Here is a 24,637-nt window from a genome sequence, read left to right on the forward strand (position 1 = left end):
TTTTTCAAATTTGAAATTTCAGAATCAGAGATGATACTCATAGGCTGAATGTCTGTACTTGCAAAAAATTCCAAACCACATAAATAACATCTGTATAAATGGAAATTAATACTTTAGGTTTCTTACCTATTTTTGTTGCTAGATTTCACTTCCAGAGGACAAATTTGTCCTCCAATATGGACTACTGTATTTTTTAATTCAAATCTATTATTTTTGCTGAATCCAAAGTCCCATCCACACAGTGTCAATTTTGTCCCGCCTTCTATGGGAGCGCTGCTTGGGAGAATCTGTTAAAAAAAATATTGTGTTAGTTGAATCAGATTTTCTTGAACTTCACTTGGAGCTAAAGAATGGGGAAAGGAATAATTTTAGAAAAGCATTTCTTTTGGTAGACTATGTCCTAGCATTCATCTTAATTGTTCTTCACCTTTCATTTGTCACATTATGAGCTTTCTATGACAGTAGCAATAAATAACAAAACCTATACTAGAAAGCTTTGAAAGATAGTGTTTAGGGGCACTGAACAAGCTGTGCATTGTAACAGTCTTTCAAATCCTGCAGTTCTTGTCTTTCACATCTTATTTCTGGTGTGTTAAACATACAATATACTTATTTTGTTAGAAGCTGAATGCTGAACACAAAAGAGCCCCCAAATGACCGTTTTTTGCCAGCTTGATGAAAGTTGGGTTCAGAGTGAAGTAGCTTCAAAGACACCATAATCCAGTATCGCGTTGACTGTGACAAAGTTAACACGACTTCTGCTATTCTTCCCTTAAACATTTTACATTTGGTCACCTCTAATTCCAAGTTAAAAATAAACTGCCTCTCAGAAACACAGAGACAATCTACAAAGGAAATACTTTTTTTTTTTTTTTGTTGGGGGGTGTGTGTGTGTGTGTGTGTGTATTGTAAATTGTCCTGTAAAATATAACAATGGTGGGAAAAATGAAGGAACACTATAGAAGTCCTACAAAACTCAGTAAAAGTACCGGTTAGTACTGTCAGTAAAAAAAAAAAACCCAAAACCCACCAAAAAACCAACCAAAAAGAAAAGACATTAGTTTGGGAATTATGAGGACTTTTCAATAATACTGCACAATTTTGAAAACATACCAGTACTGCTAGACAAACAAAAAAGAATGAAAGGAATGAGAGACTGAATTTATACTTGTAAATATAGTGCCTAAGTATCTTAATGCTTTAGTGATAATAATTTTGCCCCTAAAATGCAATACAGCTGTGTCCTTCAAAGGACCCGGCTTAATTTTCAAGCTGAAAGGAAAGCGTTTGAATGATACTTGGCTATTATTTCATCTGGAAATCCAGTAAGACAGCACATTTCTTTTCAACTCTCTTGTAGCTATACTTCAAGACTCTCACAAATGAACTATTGTAGATAGAAAGGCAGCTGAAGAATACTTCAAAAGAATTATACCATATACTATATATGGGGAAATTTACTGCCCTCATTAGAAACCAGACAAAGAGTCTGACTTAAAATGCACTGAAGCCAGGAGGAACCTTTTCTGTTTTAAAGACTTTGAATCAGCTCTCAAGGAGCAAAGAGGGAACCTATGCAGCAACAGCACTTTTGTACAAATCTGTAAAAAAGGAGTGATACTCACACAGCCCCCTGACACACAACTGCAGCTATGAGCTCGGAGCCATTCTGTGCCCACAAAATCTGTGCTATTCCCAGGTTTAGCTTTTCCTTGTTTCTTTGGAGTTTTCTTCTTCAAAATCTGGATTTGACTTCAGATTCTAGTTTTCCACTCTGCTCAGTATCTCAGCACATTATCTATTTTTGAAATAACAAAACCCTAGCAGAAAATGAAATTGCTCTGTGGGAGTACAGGATGTCCCGATGTTTTGTACAATACATTGACATGTGGCATTTGAAGAGTTTGAAATGTAATCCACAAGTTAGCAAAATAAGGGCTTCACAAAGCCATACAGAATAAAAACTGAAGGTGCTGAACACTTTTTTAGTGATCTTACATGGCAAAAGAGACTTGTGATAGCAACCTGTGTGCCTTAATTGAGAGGCAGCAAGTATTTAGTACATTTTGTCGACAAATTTAGGAGGCAACACCTCTAAGTAGACAGCAAAAAATAAATAAACAAAATCTTAAATTTTTAAATTCTGCCAAACTCCCCTGTTTTTATTCAAGATTTATTTTTGTTCCATTTGTTCTGTATGATGAAATGTCTGAAAATCAAATGTGGTTTTCCAGACTTTTTCTTGGGAGTGTTGACAAGAATGGACAGTGAACCTCCTGGTCTTTGAACTGTGGTATATGTAGGCCTCTTCTTTGTACTTACATTGTACTGGTAGTAATAGAAAACAATCAAACCAGTTATAAATTCCATGAAATGCAGGATTCAAAAAAGATTGTTATCTCCCCTGATAAAATGGAGCAAGTCCTGTCATTCTGCTGCTCTCTGAACTTTTGGTTAAGAGAGAAAGTTAACCTTTTCTTTTTGGAAATCTTTAAAGCATTGTGCTTTCCTTTCATTTATGTTGACAGCTAATATCCACTTATATACTTAATATATTTTTGGAAAAAAACCCAACTATTTATTAAAACTTCATTAGTCCATTCATTTTAATTCAAAGACAAGAACACATACAACCACATGTGAAATTTCCAGCAAAGCCTCCAAACTAAACCGGCAGCAGAAGGCCTGATGTTCTTGATACGTCTGATACAAAAGCCAGCTAAAATGACTCACTTTAAAAACAACAACAAACCATGTCAGATTTTTAACCACAACAAAGAATCAGAAGGGAGACCAATTTGTTTCTTCTTTTACACCCTTCACCTTTTAGCGTGACCTGAACGCCACGCGCAGATGCCGGCAATTTGTTCCAGCACCAAGTGATCTCCGAGGAGACTCCCTCCTGGCTTCCCTCTAGAACTGCTCGTTCAGGCTGATGAAACTCCTCATTGTTGGCAGAGGCAGCGGATGGGAGCAGACTGGGAGCTGGGCTGTGGAGGGGATGTGTCCTAGTGTCTGCCCTACTGTGCTCTCTATGTCTGGGCAGACTTGACTGCTCCTCTCCAACCCACAGCTCCAAGGGAAGGTGCTTAAAGCAGGGAAAAGAGACAAAGGATCTGCAGAACTCCATGGGAAAACACTGGGCTTCTTCTCTGCCATCCCTCCTGAGAGGAAAATTAATTTTTTTCCCATTGTACACCAGTCTGTGTAATAACCTGGGAAAATGTCATTGAAGACTTAGGTAACATCCACTGGAGCAGACCCTCAGGGAGCAATCTGCTCCCCTCAGGTTAAAGTGATCATATGACATATCTCAAGCAATCTGTCCCTCTGAAAGCTGCAAAATATTAGGGAGAGCTTTGGACTGAATTTCAGATACTATGCAAAGCAGGTCATCCTCCGTTTGTTAGGAACAAAACTAGCTTGTTTCTTACGTTTTATGCATGTGAGTTTCAAGACAGATCAGAAGATGATGAATAATCTGTTTTATATTTTTTTCAGTAATCATGTTAAATGTCATGGTCCAGTAGAGCATGAAATTTGTCTTAACAGCTAGCAATCCAATGGATTTAAGTATCCAGCTGCATTTTTTTTCCTTACAAGCCTTCTGGAAGCAACTTCTACCAACACTGGCATGCAGTAATTTGAGATTCACTTTAAGATCCATCAGTGTCACAGGTCCATATTCATTACAGGAATATGGAATTCATGCTTGTGCTGAGCAGGCTGGGCTGAGCCACATGGGGAAGGGAAGCACCTACCCAGCCTCACGCCTGCTCCCACTGCCCCATGTCCAAGGTGTGCTCTCCTCCCAGCACTTCACAAGGACTGCAGAGTCTCTTGGTTCTTAAAACTGCTGAGTGAACACATTCAAAATTGAATTTAAAGAGGGCTACATGAGTTCAACCCCTCTGAAAATCAGAAACGAAGCAGTTCAGAGTCTGAGAAATATTTTTCAAGCTATGGAAATATACAGACACTGGCTGGAAAGTTTGCAAACAAAAAATATTAAGGGTGCTTGAGCTCTAGAAAAGATTAAACTAACTGTACAGTAGAGGTGAACACCCTGGGCCTGCAGAGATACAGAAAAATATATAAGAGCTAATTCTCACTGCATACCTTTGAATTGGTGATCTAGTCTCATACAGACTAAGGATGGAGAGGATTATTTCACTATCTAATATAACCATTTTGAAAAATATGTGTTTTTGTATAAAGGAAAAGTAAACCGTTCACATTCTGCATTAGCAAGTTTTGTGCATCTCCTTTGCCCTAAGTAAATGGCCATAGAAGGCAGGCAAACTGTCCCTCCCCCTTCCAGTTTCCATCCATTTTGGGTTTGACTCCTATAATTCTTCATTGTTTTTCCACTGAATTTTGCCTGTCTGAAATTTTGTGTCTGAAAGGTGAACATGGAAAGAAATCAACCCTGTAAACATGCGTTTCTGTACTTCTTTCTAGATGAATAGCAGTTTTGTCTAAAACATTAAAACTTAAAAATTTTGTTGTACATGAAATCATATGCCTGGATGAAAGAAATACATTATTTATTTAAAACCCACTTTTTTTCTCCCTTTCTAAGAGTTTGGCATATCAAACTTTCATGTCTGTTTATAAGTTGTATTCTAATAAAGGAAAATGTATTTTTAACTACATGATGTAGTTCAGATGCACTAACACAAGTGAATGTGTTAGTAAATGCTACCAGAAAGTTTTATGCTTGTCCTTCCCTTAGATTTCTAGTCCATCAACTCCCTACAAACCTCTGCCTTCACAGTCACGTCACACTTCACACGGGAAGATTGGGTCCCACATACAGTACAAATCCTGCATTAATCATAGCTGAATTCAAACTGGACTATGCCCATGCAGCTCCCTGCTCATCTGTGCCTTCTTGTTCTCACACACCCTTGATGAGCTCTGGCTGGCTGGCAGCAGCCTCTGGCTGCCCCTGTCCTGTGGGTGCAGCTACAGGCTTGTTCCTCATTGATGCCAAGTAGACCCACAGGAAGAAGGAGCCAGGAAGGGACATTATGGAAAAACAACTTCCCCAGGAGCTTGCGTAGGGGAAAGAAGGGATTTTTCTCACAAAGAAACACCAGGCTTTCCTCCAACATTGGAGTCAGCACAGGGATGGATGACGAGTGAGAGCCAGAGAGCTCCTGTGCTGGATCAGGCTGTGGTGGCCCTGGGCAGGAAGTGCTTTCCTCCACTTTTGTCTCTGAGAGAAGCCTAAAAGGAGGGATGCTCCTTTCTGTGACAGACCTTCTGTCAGACCCCTGCCAGGCTGGCTCAGACCCATCTTGCTTCCCCATCAGAAGTGCTTTGTAGGGCCAAGGTTCTCCCAAGGCTGGTAGGGATGATCAGACAAACCTGTCCATCCATGAGCATCTCAGCCCACAGTACTCAGGGAGACCATGTGCATCCAGTCAGAGGACATCATGGACATGCATGGACATCAAGGCTGAGGGGAAGTTGAGGAAATATGATGATTTATCATGATTCCATGAATAGAAAATGTCTACAGAGTGCAGACTGTTCTTCCCTCAAGAGATAAATGTGAGAAATCCACCACTTTACCTCATAAACCCTAGGCAAGCAGGTGTCTTGGGTCCAGGTGTTGGTGGGACACTCAGAAGACCTGAGGCACTGCTGGCTGCACCAGCCACACTGCATGAAGGCTGGTGCCAGCAGGCACTGGCTGCAGGACCTGAAGTGATGGCAGCCTGGCCCCTTCAGAGGGATCTTTGTTATCTGTCGATGGAGAGACATGATGCATACATCCTTTTAATACATGCACTAAGTGGCAAGGAGAATCTCTATTTATGCATAGCATGCCGGTGCTACTCAGATTTCAGATGTGCAAGCCAGAGTTCGACTTCTCTTTAGCTCAGTAATTATAGGATCTTATAAGTAATTTAACTGACATGATTTTAAATTCGCTTGGGAGAAACCCTAAAGGCATCTTAATGTTATATACAGTTACTATCAGCATCTGGTGTTTACAGCAAGATAGCATTTTTTGCTGATGGAGAAAGAAAACAGCAGCGTGCTCCTCCCAGTTCTGTATCTCAGTGTGCCTTAGTATTTCTCAGTATGCCTTACTTTATGCATTTGTAAAAATAGGAATGATGGCTATTTCAGCTTTGGTGAGGCTGTATTAATATCTGTGGCACACTTACAGCATGTGACTGCCCATGTACTTGTTTTTTAATACCTATCATCAAAGAAAACATACTTTATCTAAAATACAAGTTAAAATTTATATTACTTAAAATATCAGGATAGTTATAAAATAGTTGGTCTAAACAAAGAATTATTTTTGGTCAAAATAATAAAATCAATATATAATTACATTACTATGTAAGTGCCTCATATTTCTTTATACTTCAGGACCTTCCTTAAATTTATTTTGTACATTTTCTGAAGATCACTCTTATAAATAACTCATACATTTCTAGTAAATGATTAATAACAATCTTTATGGTTGATGTATTTCTGTAAGTCCTTATAGAACTCAAGGGGTCAAATTATTGCTTACGATTATGGTTTAGGATTATCCGTAATATTATCTGCTGATGTTTTAAACCTGTTCTTCAATGCATATCTACTTATGACAATAGCATATTTATGATGGCTCTTCATCTTTTATTAACTCTTTGTAGAATACATGATAAAGTAGTTTTCAAGCCTTACTGACTTACAGTTTTAAAGACACGCATGTAACTCTAGCACACACAACCGTCCTTAAAAAGTTACAATGCTATGACACAAACCAAGAAAAGCCAGGAAACTGAGCACCATTATTTTCTTAAGCCATTGTGTGTTTTGTCTTTGCAAGCACTGGAATCATGGACAGGTTTTCAGCCTTAAAATTTGCATTTCCTGGCTTTTGTTGGTTTACATCACCAGCTCTTACATTATTTAAGCATTTCTCAATATTAGGCTGCCTATTTGTTTAGCAGGGGAAAAAAATATATCTTGGAGGAAACTTACACCCCCAGTGTTCCGAGGGAATGGCGGGGCCATGAGCATGCAGTGCAGAAAGCAGCAGTGTGAACAGAGGTTTACACAGTGCACAGGAGGATTAGATTATGAACCACTCACCTTCTTCCCAGTCACTACCAGGGTATAGCCATCATCTGCTAATGAATTCTTGACAACAACCTGGGGAGAGATGGGGTGGGAGTCTAGCTGAAAGCTGACATGTGGAGTTGTGGATTCTGAACGGGAAACCACTATCTAAGAAAAAAAGAAATTTTGAAAATCAGCAGGCAGTATGTAACCCAAATGCATGCTGCTCAGCTGTCTCATGTTCTCTGCTTGCATTAATTACTTTGCATTACATTGCATAATATTTTGCATAATGTTCCATCATAATCTGATTAAAGTGCTATAAAACCTACTTTATTTAATACAGCAAAATCATGGCTGTTGGAAGATCCTTAAAATACACCATATTTATTAAAATATGCAGGAAAAATATGTTTCCTAGTCCTTCAATTTCAGGCATTTATACGTCACCATCGAAAATGAAGATAGGTCATTTAGTCAGTCCTGTACATTTAAGAATGAAGAATTTTATCTACAATGTCTATTTAAAAAAATCTTAAAACTCCAGGTCTTCAGAAGTCAAAAACACTTCCTTCTATTTTCACTTGGTCCTTCAGCTTGAAAAGCAAACTTTACCCTGTGTCAACAGCCTCTGGTCTTGCTGCACATGGGGCAATGAGATTGCAAAGCTATGTCAGGCACTGCAGGTCACTGCTGTGGGCACTGCTCAGAGCCACAAGTACCCAGAGCTCAACAGCCAGAGCTGCCCAGATGGCTATTGCTCTGACAAGCTCCTTACAAGGTTTGGCTGGGCACCCTGAGCTCTGCCTCCTGTTGATTTTTGTGTGAGCCAAGTGTCCAGGACTGAGCATTCAAAGCACTTCTTAAATTACAGGGAACGGTGGAGGCTCCTTCAGGAGATGCTCCAAAACAGGAGCCTAATTTAGTCATCCTGAAGCCCCTTTGCAAAAACCTTCCCCCCCGCCCCGCCTCGATTTCAGGAGATCTTAGGGAGATTAGTCACACCAGTATGAAATTCCCTCACTACTCATCTCTCTGCATCTTGAGTTACCTAAATTCTTCTGAGAATCTGGGCCCATTCCTGCAAACACACGCCTAACTTTACTACTGTAACTTTGTTGACTTTAACGGGATGAGTCATGGCTGTTAAGCAGAGGCATAAAGCATCTGCAGATCGAGGTGGATATTTGATAGCAAGATTTTATAGGCTTGGGCCTGCAATGCAGAAGGATGTGCGCCCAAATGTGATAGCATCAGGCAACAAAGGCAGAGGATTGTTTACACGAGGGAAGATCATGTTCATGTTTCAAAAGCTGTATCACGTGTAGTTTACTTAAGGAATTTAGATAATCAACATTTGCTGAGAAGTTAGGATTCAATGGGGTTCATTATTTAAAAAGATTGAAGCCATTCTGGAAATAACTTGTATGTCAAACGTTTCATTTTTTACTATAATGAAGCTTTTCTTGTGACTCCGAAGGCAGAATCAGAACAGCCAGGACATTGACTTACACAATTTCACTGGCTTTTCACACTGCCAAGGGCTTTCAACAAGATGGCTGACTCCAAAACTAGACTTAGAGATGCTGTAATTATAGCTGCTGTTTTGATGTAATTCAAGACTTAAATAAAATATATGAGCAGTTAATTCATGCCGATAACTGCTTCACATCCCAGAGGTATTTATAGTTGGGGTTGCAAGAGGCCTTTTTTTCTTTAAAAATGAAACTGGTATTGTTACGGGCTTTGCTATGGATTTATTTCACAGCACAGAAAGTACAGATTTTAGAAATCAATAAAGTATGATAGTTTTTGGTGACACAGAAGTATGGTCTCTGACTCAGTGTAATAGGGCATGAGCTCTGTTTTTCTATTCAGGACAATGAAAAATAGAATGGACTGGAAAGCTGCATGAAAAACCTTGATTAATGTTGGCATTATGGGGAGAGGTAGCACCACAGCTGCAAATACCTTTTTAGTTGATCATTAGCCGTGTCTCATCTTGAATACCCACTGCTATAAAATGCTAAGAATTCTTTTCCATCATTAATCCAGGCTTCCTCTTATTGCCAAGCATTCTTTCTGATTGAGCCACAGTGTTAACTCTTTAAACACATCTGCATTCCAACCTCAGAGCAATACATAAAAATTTGGACTCCATCTCTACAATCCTGGAAAAATTACTCGGTACTTTAAACACGGACTGACCTTTATTTTGCTGAGGTTGATAGTCAAATCACCTGCTCAAAGCCCAAGTGACTAGACCTTGACCTCATGACATACAGGGAGCTCGGATTACACTAGCTCACAGAATGAAAGTTTGGATTTTGCTTAGAACTAATCTACCAACCTACAGAGCTGCTATAGCAGCTACTAGATGCAAAAATGTTCTTTTTGGTCCATACAACTGTGTGATTTTTGCAGACATCAGCCCAGTCCTTGAAATTCTATCTTACCCTTATCCGACATAATCCTGAAAAAAAAAAGCAATTTGAAGACATCTTCTACAGCAGGAGGAAGAGGCTACTTAGGACTCCAGTGTCGTTCTCATAAAGCTCTGATTTTTATAGCTTGGAACTGAGCTGCTATGTGTGCAGCATAAATTTCATCTGTCATGGACACACCAACATACAGGGATCACTACCATGAAAATGGTTCAGTACTACAGGACATTTTCCCTCTGCAAAGGCTATGAAATCCTGGGTGTTTGGGAATGTCTTTTTTTTTTTTTGGGGGGGGGGGGAAGAGTGGGTATTGGATTTTTTTTTTTGTTTTATTTTCATTTTAGTAATTAATTTATTAACCATGCATTTCTCCAGAGCATAAGAGAAATGAAAGCTTATTTCCACGCCTCCACTCAAGCAGTTAGGAGTGAGGGAAGGTCTAGCACAGATAATTAACCAAAGGAGAACAAACAGACATTTGTAGTAAATGGTCAGAGACTGGAATAGTAAGAAGTCACCAGAGGTGTTCTACAAGCTGTCTGTGCTGGGGTCCATACTGCTCAATTCACCCATAAATGAGTTAGAAAAATGGTTGAGCAGTCCAGTGATAAAGTTTTGTGATGATCTGAAGGTATTCAAGGTGGTTAAGATGAGGACAGACTATGAAGGATGGCAGAAGGACTTTACAAGACAGCATGTGAAGGCAATAAAATGGCAGATGAACTACAACAAAGAAAATTAATTTAAAGCAGTATATGTTAGATAGTTATCTAACTGCTTAGCAGCTGCTGAAACCAACCTAATAAAAATTTAGAAAATATTAGAAAAGGATTAGAGAACAAATGAGAAAACACCCTGATAATGGTATCAGGGTAATGATGATGACAATGACATCATATAAATACATGGATTGCCTGAATCTTAAAATCTCTGTGCAGTTCTACTTGCCTCCTGGCAAAAAAGAGCATGCTAAAAAGGGGAAAAGCTCAGAGAAGGGTAACAGAGATGATGAAGAATGATTGAGTATGGTATGTGTGGAATCTCTATGATAAAGGAATAGAGAATCATGAGTTGGTAGAGACCAGCCATATACTTGCTTCTACAACTACCCAAAAGGGGATTGTAGCCAGCTTGGGGTTGGTCTTCTCCGAAGTACCAAGTGATAGGAAAAGAAGAAATGGCCTCAAGTTGCACCAGGAAAGGTTTAGAATATATCTTAGGGAACATTTCTTCACTAAAAGGGCTGTCAAGCAGTGGAACAGGCTGCCCAGGGAAGTGGTTGAGTCTCTGGTCACTCATATGTAGAAGTGACACTTCAAGGCATTGTTTAGTTGAGGACTTGGCAGTGTTAGGTTAATAGTTGGACTCAATGATACTAGAGGTGTTTTCAGTCCTAAATGATTCTATTATTCCATGATTTAATTATAATAAAAATTCTAAACATCACCAAAAGACAAAAAAAAAAAAAAAAAAAACAAAACAAAAGACTTGGGTTCAAAGCAAATAAAAGAATATGATATCCTAGCAAGATGTGATGACCTATGGTACTCCCTGTCAAAGGATAAGAATGCAAGAGAAATGCATATTCAAAGGGAGATTCCACAGGTACATGGAAAGAGCTAAACAGACAACAACCTGTTCTTGCTCAGGAAATTCCCGGAAAAGAAAATAGGTGGAAACTTGAAGCAGAAGGTAGCTATGTGTGTCTGGGTCACTAGGCATCCACTTGTCAATACCACTGGAGACAGAGCACTGAACTATTTGGACCCTTTATTTACATATGTGTGGCTCTTCTGATATCTTTTGAGAATCATGATCAATATCAGTAACTATGACAAACACAATATTTATGTCTCTCTGTTTAGAGAAAAACAAACAATTTTCTTCCAGCATAGCTCAGACTACTTCCATGAAATACTTCCATGAAGATAAGAGCCAATACTTAATTAATTAATGAATGTATTAATGTATTCTTTAATACTGGAAGTCAGTGATCACTTAGGTCCACGAACACTCAAATTATTAATTTAAATATGATTTCATTGCCATCAGCTAGTATTAATGTTAAATATGAAGACTTGAGTCTAGGTTTGTCTGTGTGTAATGTGGCAAATTAAGACTGTAATAACCTGAGCTGAAAACCAGCATGCAACAGCTTATTTTAAAAATCATTCCGATGCTCAGTTCTGCTAGTCAGCAGGATTGAATTACAAATGTTACTGTCTACATGTTGAAATATCTTCTGCAAAAATGAGAGGCCTTCTAAAAGGAATCCAATCTAAGTATCATATTGTTATTTTTTTTCCTAGATGTCTGGCAGGTGTATGCCATTATCCAGCAGAGATAGGCTCAGGGTTAACTATATTGTGCAATGCCTCAAATGCCCTGGGATATGCAGCCTAGCCTTGCAAAGGGCACATATGTAGCTCTCTAAATGCTGTATATCATTCTAATCCATGAAGAATATAATGGATCTCTTCTGAAGAGTGTAAGCTTTTCTACTCAAACTGAATATTAAAACATATGTGCTCTCAAACCAGTTATTCAGCACCAGGTGTTAATTTTAATTTGGCTACATGGATTTTGCATTATGCAGTGTTTGATACCTTTTTTTCCCTGGGAGAATCAAGATACATTCTTTACCACAGAAAGAACTGCTATCATAAATGCCAAAAGTTGAGCTACCGATATGAAAATGCTACTTATCAAGAGTTTGCCACAGTTTTCTGATGGCTTAAAAATGAAAGATGGAAGGATTGCAGCTACTCACATTCCTACAAATGCTTGTGTGCACAGTTTGCATTTAGCCTTAAATAGGTCAGACTGCCAGTATTGAAAAGCCAGATGAATTGCTGGGCCACTGAGACAGGACAACAGTGGTCACTGAGGGCAGCCTTTGCAATGACTCTGTGGGCATCCCATCACTCTTTCCTCCTCCAGGCTCTGTAGGGTTTAAAGTCCATGCTCATATATTTCTTGACCTTCTTGCACAAGGTTCAAGTGCAATATGGCTTGCCACTTGCAAGGGTGGGTTTTATCACAATGACATTTGTCTGGAGGGACAGGAACCGGATCAAGAGAAGTTTGACAAATTCAAAGATGCATATGGCTTCTAGTACACTATGGTATAAACTGGATTTGACTGAGCTCAGTGAAAGATGCAGAGCTCTGGATTTCTTTGCTCTGTGTCAACTCATTTTGCTGACAGGCACCATGGCTCTGAATCTTGATTCCTGGAGTGGTGAGGTCTTGCTGCTTTGCTGTTTGCAAGAGGAGAGCAATGTTGAAGACTTGGCTCTCTTGCTGAATTCTGGGACAAATTTTCCCAATCCTTGAATGCAGTTACAAATTAAAAGCAGATGTGATGGGTTTTTTTCCACTGATTTCTGTAGCACACATTATGTTCCCTGGCATGTAGTCTATGAAAGCAGCTACAACACATGCTAAGTTCTCTCTTTTTGGGGAAATGAGATGTGTGTTAAAGTTTGTGGTGTTTGTTTTTAATCATAAGTATTGCTGGGAAATGAGTGTGATTATCAAGTGTTCTGTCTACTTGGATGTGAAAGACAACAGATTTGTGCTCCGTGTGTGAGAATTTCCCAAACCATTGATTTTTGAGTGCCCCATTCCTATTCCTCAGCAGACAGAATCAAAGGCAACAAAAAATTATAAGGCAGCAGGTTAAGGAAACCCCAAAAAGCTCTTTACCATTCAAAGCAGAATGAAATTATGAAGGTCATTGTCACAGCATACCACAGAGGAGAAAACAAAAATAAATTTAAAAACAGTAAGCAAAACTGTGGAGAAAGGAGTCCATAAATGACTACTAAGTGCCAAATAAGGATGCAATTTCCAGCTCAGAGTATCTCTGGGTCACTAAGTGCCAGAAGCTGGAGGGTACTGAGAAAGGTATGACTGTGTGCTTTTTCTTGCCTCATACCTCTCCCTTATCCATCTCAGCCCCTGCCAGAACTCTGCTCCTTGAACCTTTACTATAACCCCATATAACCTTTCTTAGCAAAAAGTCTGGTTAAAAATACTGGGATATAATTGTTCTCTAGAATAAGGCTTACATTAATCTGTATTGTTGCACGTCTAACAAGTGCAGAGAGCCCCCTGGGAGGATGAGTGGCCTGGTGCCTAGTGTGCAGTACTCCAGCAAGGCCTATCTGTACCATCACACTTTGGTTTTTGTGCCCAAAGCCATTTTCTGTCCAGAATCTGTTCAGACATGACAGTGCATTACCATGTTTTGCTAAGGCTTGGCTTTTCAGCTGGAGCTGGTTCATTTTCAGCCAGATGGGACAGGACTGCAGCCAGCATGTGGCTGGTGGCACCTCAGAGTCTCTGTATGCCCATGGGAAGGCCCTTTCCTCACCTCCAGAAGCAACAGGATGGATGAGTGTCCCACTGAACCACGAAGATGAGAGGGCCCATGGCAGGGTCCCTCATTCCACACTACTGCTGCCCCGCTGTGCACTGAGTTTCACTGGCACAGTCAGAAGGATGAGGCAGCCCTGCTGCCAACATTGCATCTAGAGAGACTGGTTGCCCGTTTTGGCTGCAAAACATACAGTGAAAACTTCTCTAGTGCCCTCTTCCTCAAGAAGGTCACCAACAAGTAGTGTGGTGCTTTTGCTGGGGTGCTACGTTGCTGAGGCCAGCTTCAAGTGGGGGGGCACATGCACTATCCTGCTTCCAAACACTCTCAGGCTGAAATCCAGCCTCTGCTACGTCAAGGGCATTGATCTCTTGTTCATTGTTATGGCCAGACCAAATGTGAGCTTTCAAGAATAAATCTTGGTAGACGTTCCCATATCCCACACTTCCCAAAGCTACCACAAAGATTTCCCCTTCCTGAAGAACTCATTTCATCATCACTCTAAAAACACTCTCTGAAATAATGCCAATTTTAGGTAGAAAAAACCCAAAATGCCTTGAAATCAAAAAAAAAAAAAAAAAAAAAAAAAATTTTATCTCAGTAGATCATGGAGTGTTGTTTTTGTTTTGTTTTGTTTTGTTTTTTTTGGGGTTTTTTTGGTTTTTTGGGTTTTTTTATTTTTATTTTTTTACAGACTATAATTTCCCAAAATACTGGCTGGTAATATAAGTGTCTTTTACAGTTGTGAGTTGTATTCTCAGAGTAGCTTGGTTTGAGCAGAATAAGGCTGTTTTACACCAGCTGAAAATCTGATTCCCTCAGCTATAGCAGTGTGACTGGGTGCTGTTTTCTAATCAAATAACCACTGTGAAATACCTGATTCACTTTGCACCCAACAGCTGTAGTTACAGTCTGTGTTCCCAGTCACAGTCTGAAAACAAGCACAATAAGAAAGGCTGAAACAGCTGCAACTTCTCAGCAGAAAAAAAAAAGAGAAGGGAAAAAAAAAGTTTGTTGTCAGGCTCCAGCTTAGGAAGGAAGTAAAACCATTTTTCTTTTCTGTCTCATGCATGTCAGCTGTCTTAAAAAAATTATTACTGGTCTGTTTTGTAACAGAAACTCCACAATATTTAGTAAACTGCAATCTATTCATGGCCAAATACAGATTTGACATTTCTGAGGCAGCCAAAACGTGTTCAGTATGTGAATGGGCTGCAGTACTTTTCAGGAGAAATCTGGAATTCACCTCATGGCCCTAATTATCCTCCTTAGAAGAACACATGCATCTTCTGTATTTGGACCATACAGATTGATTTTATTTTAGTTCCAGATTTTGGCTGAAAAAAAAAGAAACATTTAGTGAAGGAGGCTATATTTACTTTCCAGTGTTAGTGCTTTCCAAAGCTGTTCAAGCGAATAATTCTATTTTATCAAACTAAAAGCAGAAAACAACAGGTAAGTATTCCTTGGTTGGATAAAACATACCTGTCTTTGCATTCTGATCATTACTGGTTCTTTAGAAAGCTTTTTTAAAACAAGTAAAATGTGGGCTATGTTCTGAGGTGGGTTATTGGTAATGCTATAAGCTTTGGGGGAATCCCTTGTAAAGTTAAGAACTATTCAATGTGATAAATCCCTAAATACATCAAAACCCCAGAATCTGATAGCCTACAGAAGGAAAAATGTACATGTTAAATCTGTTGAATTTTGCAGTAATGCTGTGCTATAGCCATGAGGTAAAGACATAAAAATAGATGGAGATAGAAATAGAGTTGGAGACAATAGGAATGCAGGAAGGTAGAAAGTGATGAGTAGAAGAAGAAAAGCAGAAGGAGATGGAAAGATGACAGGAAAGAGGAAAGAAAAAAAAGGACAGACTCAAGTGGTTGGCTGCTGATCAAGTATAAACAAGCAGAATGAGGGTATATGAGAAACATTTTCAAATAAATTTCTCTCAGGTTCAACAGTTTGCTGCTGCACCTACTGGCTTCCACAGTGCAGGCCTGGAGCTTCAATTCAATTTAGATGACAAGATCACTAAGTTCTCAAGAGGACCCCCCCCCCCCCCAAAATCTTTCATATGAACTAAAAACAGCAAAAATGTGATTCAAATGTTAATTACTGTCACCAAACTGATGCATATCTGGACACTTCAGGGTGCTGTTGTAAAAGACACAGATACTGTATTACTACTGCTTTTAATCTCATGGATGGCTGCTAGTACTGAAATTTATGTCAGAAACCAAATTGTCTAAATATAAAAATCTATACATGAATACTTTTTTCTTTTGCTTTTAAATAGTTGGCATGATAATATGTTCTCAAAATACTAACATAGTACAACCTGTTTTTTACAACAGGTTCCCTGATAGGTAGAATTTTGTAACTAATTTCTCTAAAAGTATGCCTGTGTCTCAAGTCAGCTTTGAATTGCTACAAGTTACAAGGAGACTGCACAGCAAAATGCAATATTTGCTTGCACAAAGACCTAAAAATATCAGTGCAAATGACTGTGCAAAAGAAGTGAAGAGCTGAGGATTCTTTGTGATATGTTCCAACAGATTTGTGAATGAATCAAATAAGAACATTACATTTCTTTGCTAAAAATGTGTGGAAGTCTTTGAGGATATCTTTTTGATGAATTGTTAGATTATCCTGATTTTTTTACCCATTTTACTTCAGTAATGGTCATATAATAGCTTAATTTTTAATGATCTAAATATCATTGCTGTTAATAGCTGTATTTCCATAGAAACACTACAAATCTACTTTAGTTGGGCATTTCCTAACGAACATGTTTGAAAGCACTCCTAGATCACTATTAGAGAAAAAAAAAGTAAGAGAACATTAAAATCTGCAAAAATCTGTCTTCTGTATTCTACAGATCTCGTGTCCCTTCCAAAATAATTTAAAGACAAAACAAATACCAACCCTTTATTTGGAGGTAGTACCATTAAAGGTTGTCAGCATGCTAGCTGCACCCAACCCTCAAAGAAAGCTTCTATTTAGTACAATATGAACCCAATGCTGACTTCCCCCTGTAGCTGAAGCCAGTCTGATTCAATGATGAGAATATTTCTGCTAATGGCCATGTGCAGTTTACACAATAGCCTTTTCTTTTGATCTGTAACTGAACCTGGAATGGGAAATGTATTCTGGAAATATTTAATTGTTCCTTGAGTTGGGCAAACATCTGAATGAAGTGTGTGCTGCAGGATTTGAATGAATAATTTAAAGAACATTATAAATAAAAATAATGCTCCCTTGTGCTTTCTACCAAACCTTTCTAAAAGCTTTGTGATGGCCCAGAAGTAATGCTGGGAGTAAGAGAGTAGTTGTTATTAATTGTATTTTGTAGATAAGGAAATTACTTCAGAAAGGTTAAACAAATTGCTCATTTCTCTGTGTGAATCAGTATCTGCTTCCAAGAACAGAGTGCAGTTTGGGCCCATGCTCAGTGTGCAGCTCTTAGAATTTGCCTCTCTTGCACAGAAGACAAACTGCAGCTTAAGTTTACCAAGGTCATCATGGGAAGTTAAGGTCAAACTGGCAGGGTTGTCATTGAAAGTTTTGTTAATTTTTTGGGGGGGAGGAAAAGAGAAACATTATTTTCTCTCCTTTTTCATCTGTCCTTTGTGGCGAATCGCTTTGAACTCTTTGCCTGTAGAAGCATTACAGAATTTGCATTATGCAGCTGGTTCTGTGTCCAGTCTGAGCAGAAGACTGGAGGTATAGGATTTCCTTTATCCAGAGAGGGTGCATACACTGAGAACAACATATAACCCTATGCACTGCATGTGGCAAGAAAAGGAGGGGAAGGGAGAAAAGAAAGGAAATGTTTAGTTCCATTAAAGGCTACATGTGCCCAAGTATCTAATAGAGGCTTATGGGAAATGAGAAAACTGGAATTACACAGCACCTGATGACTCTCTATAGCCTACAGAAGAAGAAGAGGGCCAGAAGGCTGTCAATACTTCAGGAAGTTTTCTAGAAGAAAAATAGTACTGGCAAATTTAAATAACACAGGTCCTTGGGTGCAAGAAGGATCCAGGCTAAGATGCACATCCAGGCTGGACTCTGGCAGCTGGAGAAGCCAAGCTCTCCAAGGAAGTTACTACAGGATGATAGTGCTTGAAATAAGTTGGGTGAACTCAAAGTATTTTGTCTTTGTCTTCTGGTGTTTGATTTTTACTGCAAAGATTTTAAAAGACTGCTCCTTGTATGCATTATATTTATTTAATTAGTCACAAAGAAGTCACACAGTATAATCTACCTGTCTAGATTAGTTACGTACTTAGTGGAGGAAGACAGACTACTCAGGAGGGTGATTTATCACTTTTTTACTAAAAACTTGTTTTAGGACAGGAAGAACTGTAATCCAAAAGAAGAGAGTGAGATAGGAGTGAGCAAGAGCCTGAAAATCTAATACACATTCAGAGAAACTTGAAAGTAGGAGGAGAAGGAGCTAATCTCAATTCTACAGCTGTGAGTCATAAGCTATGGGTACACCAGCAAAGAATTTGGTGCCAGAGGAGTGGATCAGTATATAGAAACAACTAATGCTGAGGCTCCTGCTTCTACATTATAAGCTGTCTTGGCATTTTTAATTGAATAGATTTAATCTGATCCTCTAGAGTGTAGATACATACGAAGTGTATTTTTGAAGCTGTTTGAATAATCAGTCACTGTTTTAGACCTTTCTGCCCCAGCTGGGGTTGAGGCATATTTGATGTCTATCCAAGACACTGCTTTCAGTTTAGTTTTCTCTGAAAGAACTCTTGTTTGTATCGACCAAAATTGTTCTGTGAACTAAGACAGCTGGAGCTCCTGGTAGAATTTGCTCCTCAACCACTGTTTCAAACCACAAACTCCAGGTAAACACTTAAAATACTGAATGCTCTATTAGATACTTCATTTATATTCCAGAAGTTGTATTTTATTTTGTAATTTCAATTTTCTAATGCCCTTTTAAACTGGGGTAATAATTCTCCTCTATTTTCACCGTCCTGCTAAACGCTGGTATGGTTTTTATTGCGAAGTTACTGTGGCAATATGGTAATATTTACCTGCATGAAGCGGCCCTCTGAAGTTCCTAGGTTAGCAATGGTAAGGTTCCCTTTGGTGAAGACAGATATTGAAGTCAACAGGACGCTGTTGAACTGGCCCATGAACAAGTCAACTCTCTGCAGAGGAGTCGTAACTTCTAAGCGGTATTCATCATCTTGTGCTCTGCAGGATGAAGCGTTTCTTGAAAAAGCCTGTTTGAAAATGAAGTACAGATGAGTACTGTCTTTACGAGTAGCAATAGATCTTTGTCAGAATGAAGTCATTTAGCACAAATGCATTCGACCAAAAGTATTTTAAGATGTTTCAAACTTAATTGCTTCATCAGTTATGATGTTCCATGAGGAGGGCAAAAACTTCTTAATGTTATGGGAATGTTTCTATTAACTTTTAAAATCATGTCTGCAGGAATAAGTCATAGGGTCTTTATTTAACTAGATGATACGTGTATAAGCATATATATCAAGGTATCCTTTCTTATAGTGACTTCCTTACTGCTGCTTCTCCAAAAGTCTGAGAATTCTTGTACTGCAGAGCCTGCCCAGTGACACACCTACTTCTAAAACAGTTTCCTAAAAAAAGATTCTCTAACAACATGATTTTTTGCATTAAAATAACAATTTCCAATATTCTCCTCCTTCTATTTTCAGCACCTTTTTTCAGAGATAAGACACTAAAGTGGAGAAGAAGCCAGAGAAAGAAAAGGGAGATAAGTTAGGAAAAATAGGTTTGTGATTAAACTAAGGGGAAGGCAGATTTTGATAATTACTCAGATTATCGTACTGATCATCTGTGGTTCATGAACTATTTCATCTGATCTCTAGATGTCTTGAGTGTACTAAAATAATAGCTGCATTTGCAGGATTTTCTCATTCATTTTGGGAATAGAGATTGCATGTTTTTAATTTTCATTGAAAAAAGTCTTGAACAATACACTTTAAATTATCTCTGAAGAGGAATAGAACCTCCTAAGAATTCAATAGTAATCTATTACTAATAGATTTCAATTATATTAGATTATCAATAATAATTTCATTATTATTGATATTACCTCATCTGTTTTGGGGACATTGTGTAATGATAATAACTAGGAATCCCTTAAATTATCTTTAACCAGTTTAAATTTGGAAGTCATGTAGCATGTTCCCACTGTGACATACTTCATGAATAAACATTCAGGAAGATTATAAAGGATCTTACAGTGGTTACCTCTGTTGAAATCAAGAGTGAGCTTAATGACTCCTACTTCTTTATTGATTTGTTTTTTGTCACAAAACACCTTTTAAAAACATGTTTTAAAAACCTTTAAAGAAGCTTGAATGAAATCTTTTGAAGACAGTCAAGAGTCTTGTTACTAAGTCAGATAGATCTGCACCATACCCTCACAAAGCATGTAGGAGTAAAATTTTATCTTCTTCTTTTCTAGATTCAGATGTCTTTCCTCAAAGTATGAAAAAGAAAGCAATGAATGAAGAATTTCTTGTTGGCCTACCTCTGGTGAATTCTGGACTGAAACCCAAGACACTGAAAATACTATCAAGAAAATGTTCAACCGAGTAGCTCAGCCCTTTGCTGTTGAATTGTGATGCTTCTGAGCTGAGCCCAGCAACAGCACTGGCAGGCGAGGTTTTCTGTGGTCCCTAGGAGTTGCAGTCAGCAATGGTGCCCGCTTTTCTGAAGGTGCCCTGTCAATTTACTGCATCATTTAGGTGAAAGCCTACATCAGAACAAATGAGCAGTTGAAATCTCTGTGCAGTGTCTTAATGATACAGAAAAAGGGATTCTAAACTAGATGCAGTACAGCAGTGACTTAACAGTTTGGTTATCCACATACTAAAGGTTTTACTGTATTAGTTTTCTTATTAACTATTAATATACAGTGTATTTTCTTCAGCAGGAACTGTACTAATACTTTGAACTAAGAACACTGAACACACTTTAATTTCTTTAACCCAGTTAAATCATCAATGGGCAAGTTTGGCTTTTCTTTGTTTTGGCCACCAAACAAGTGAAAAGCCATACTCTGTTGCACTCATATCCTATCCAGTGTAAAAGTATTTCTGAAACATCTGTGCAGATTACTCATACAATGAGTATGAATAGTTCAAGTGCCGAAAGATGTACAGTTTTCATGCTTTTTGACATAAGCAAGATTTCTGATTTTACCCTCCTGCAGCATGGGATCTTTGCTCTTTCCTGTAACTGCTTTTTTCCATAAGCAAAGACTTCGGAGGGAGATGTTTCTGTGCTAAGCTTAAAGTACTTCCTCCTACATAGTCATTTCAGCACAATTCAAACATCCTAACATGCTGCCTCATGAAACCCTGTTCAAGCTCTTTGGAAAATGTGGCTAAACTTTCTGCCTACCCTGACACCTTTCGTAGCTTCTCCAAAGTCAGCTCAGCCTTCCTCAATGATGTCACAATTTTGTCTGTCTGCTGAAGAACCTGTAGATTGTTACACATATGGTTCTTAAAAAACCTGGCACTTCATGGATTAACTATAATGTTGGGTTGGCTGTTCAAGAAATGGGAAAGCTTTGATCTTTGAGTAGAAATGCAGAGATGAAAAGGCTACTTAGAAAACTAAAGGAAGATTGATAACAGGGAAAACTTTGTCAAACATGCTGCTTTAAATTAACACTTTTAAGTCTGGTTCTCTCTCTCCCTCCCTCCCTCTCTCCCTCCCAGTATACCCATAACTATCCATTTGGCTGTCAATGTGGAAAAATAACTGATGTCAGATGATGCACTCTGGATATCATGCCAAGTTCCACTGAGAAATCACACAAATATTGAAATGGACGATTAGAGCAGGGGTAAGTGCCTGGGTTCAGCTACATTGCTGCTCTTGTAGGACAAGAGGTGCCAATTCTGCCTGTGATTCACAGACAGGGCTTTGTTACTGTTAAGCTGGCACAGGTGTGCTGCTGGAATGCAGTGAGGTGTGAGCAAGCCCTGCCTTACAGCTGTGTCCAGAAGGCTAGAAGATAATTAGTGTTATCTTATTCGTTCATAGGGGAAGCTGTGGTGTTCTGGAATTTACCCTTGATTCGGTCCACAGAAGACAAATATGCCAAAAATGTCTCTAGACATCGCTAAGCTGAGCTATGAGGAGCTGTCACTGTTTTGCAGCTAACTGATGGTTTATATGCCATATTCAGTGAGCATAAAAACAAAATAATTCAGACAGAGTGGCATATTTGAAGCCAAAAGTGCAAAGTGGAGAAGGAATTCTTACAAAAACTTGTGAAAAATCCCAGAAAAATATCTGGTTAGGTCGGTGTCAGAAAAATGATCCAAAAGTCTAGTCTCTGGTCTGAATACTATACCCAGGGAAAAAAATCCAAATATATTTTGGTGAGCTTTTCTCTAATTTGCAGTGACTGCAAATTGGAGAAACATTCCTCCAGGCTCATTCTTCTAGAGCTGGTCAAAACCTGCTCTTAGTTAAGTGCAGTGCTGATACAGAAAGTGATATTATGTGTAATGTCTTGATTTTATGTTTAATGTCTTGAATAAACTGGAGATCAATGACTTAATCACTGCAGAACATTTCATACTGTCTTGTGAGCCACTTGGAGGGCATCATTAAAATTAAAATTTAATTTGACAAATTGGAGAAATGGTCTGAAAGTAACTAGGTGCTTTTTCCTAGTGCCAATCATAAAATAGTGCAGTCATGATGTAAAGCTCAATGAAAGTAGGAATATGCACGAGTTTTATTTCCTGCTAGTTTGTTTATATGACTTCTAACTTGCTGGCTGTCAAGAATCAAAATTCTAAGTATTTTGTTCTGCTATGAACTCTGGGATTCTGCCTCAAGAGAAGTGGTCACCAACAAGAGCCAACAGCATTTCTCCTTTCATAGAATCAAAGAATCCCTTAGGTTGGAAAAGACCCTTAAGTCTGTGGCATATCATGGAATAGGGAGAAAGAAGCTATTGTTAAATGACCTGGATCCAGATGCCTGCAAATGGCAAAAATCTTTTTCCAAAGAAACTACTGTAGAGTTTCTGAACGAATAGGTGGTTCTACATAACGAATGGGTCACCAAGACCATTAAAACCTAAGAGAGTGTATAAGTTCCTCATCTCTTTTCTTGTGGAAGTCAGTGAATTACAGTTTTCAGAGTAGGTCCTATTGGAATCAAACACACAATGGCGAAGAATTGACATGTACAGCAGACTCTGAACAGGAAACCTAACCATGAGGAACACAGAAGAACCTTATCATATTTTCCTCTCTAAATATTTCCATGTATTTTTAGCCAATGCAGCTTTGCTATTCTTGATACACCTTAATTTTATGGGTAGTTTTAATTATTTCTCTTCAGGTGAGAAGTGCATTTGATCACTGCTTCTCTGTGTTGAAAACACAAGAATGTAATTCTGGCCCAAATAATTCAGTGAAGCCAGGTAGTTGTCTGAGGATGAGAGTGACTTGATCATCGTCATGGTAATTATGATTCTTGTAATCCTAAGGAAGGGAAAAATTAATCATATTAATCATATTAAAAGGCACAATTTTGCCAGTGGAAGCCAATTCATGTGCTAAACAGTTCCCATAGAAGCAGAGACACAGTGCTTCTGGTTTCTTCTTGACTAGTGAACAACACCTTGAGGGTGTGTGGGTGCTGTGAACTCAGGCCAGTGTTCATGCAGGACAGAACATGTCTGGGACAGGGGACTGGGTTCTCTGTTTCTAAGAACTTCTGCTGAGGCAATGAAGCTTTACTCTAAAAGGTAGAAGAGTTTCTTCCTCTTTTTGTTTTAAACAAAGAAATGTTTCCCTCTACTTCCTTCCTCCTCTTCCCAATACTCCTCATGTGTTTGAAAGCAATTGAAAGATTTTTATATGTAATACAGAGAAAGCATGTCCCTTTCTGAGAATAAAACTTTTAAAAGAACTCCATCAGTGTAAAATTTTACACAATATCATTTCAGCAACTCCTAATACTTTTGCTTTGATCTGCTCCTAAAATGAGATGGGGGATGTTGCTGTACTGATGCTCCACTTAAGGTAATAAGTAAAAAAACATCTATGTTAAATGTAATTAGTTAATACAAATTAAGATGATTTCATGTTCTTTTGTCAAGATCATTCAAAGAGTTATTTGCTTTTGTCATTGAACAGTACTGCATTAGTTCTTATAATCTGGTTAGTGCATTAGCACTAAGTAAATCCTATTGATTCAGCAGACAAAATGGACCTAAGTAATCTTTGTGTTTTGCTGATTTCCTTTATATTAATTTAGCCTTTAACTCAGTATACAGATTATCAAAGAAGAGGTGTTGACTAATTACACATTTTTAAGAAATAAAGTAATGCATTGGCCATATTGTGCTGATGAAAGCAGTTTTGCTGCACATTTGTAGTTTCTATTGGGTGCATTTTTCATAGAAGTCCTTATTGACACTGAAGCTGTGGTAAAATAGAAAAGCTGGGAAGTCCATCTAGACCAGCTATCCAAAGATAATGCTGAGTGTGGAGACCCTTATTCCAACAAAGCATTGCACAACAACTTCATGTCTAGCCAAAACAGTGATGCAAGACATGAGTGGGACAGAAAGAATTCAAGAAACTAGAAGAAAATCATGCAATCTGCCCTAATTTCCAAAGGCTGTGTATAAAAGCAGGTGACATCTGCCTTAAGGAAATTAAGCTGTCATTAT

At 38.5% G+C, this 24,637-nt stretch overlaps 1 protein-coding gene across 7 annotated transcripts in view; it reads right to left on the bottom strand.

The window, feature by feature from the left end:
* MET (MET proto-oncogene, receptor tyrosine kinase) overlaps nucleotides 1–24,637 on the bottom strand; it is a 160,760-nt gene that overhangs the window by 37,795 nt on the left and 98,328 nt on the right. For all 7 annotated transcript variants that reach the window (XM_038154514.1, XM_038154513.1, XM_038154520.1 and 4 more), the window contains 4 exons: nucleotides 18,966–19,157; nucleotides 7,108–7,242; nucleotides 5,581–5,754; nucleotides 127–287 (listed from right to left, as the gene is read on the bottom strand). In XM_038154514.1, coding sequence (XP_038010442.1) covers nucleotides 127–287; nucleotides 5,581–5,754; nucleotides 7,108–7,242; nucleotides 18,966–19,157 — 662 coding nt within the window. The remainder of the gene's footprint in view (nucleotides 1–126; nucleotides 288–5,580; nucleotides 5,755–7,107; nucleotides 7,243–18,965; nucleotides 19,158–24,637) is intronic.

This window comes from Motacilla alba, chromosome 1A (assembly GCF_015832195.1).
Source record: "Motacilla alba alba isolate MOTALB_02 chromosome 1A, Motacilla_alba_V1.0_pri, whole genome shotgun sequence".
Classification (NCBI taxonomy): domain Eukaryota; kingdom Metazoa; phylum Chordata; class Aves; order Passeriformes; family Motacillidae; genus Motacilla; species Motacilla alba.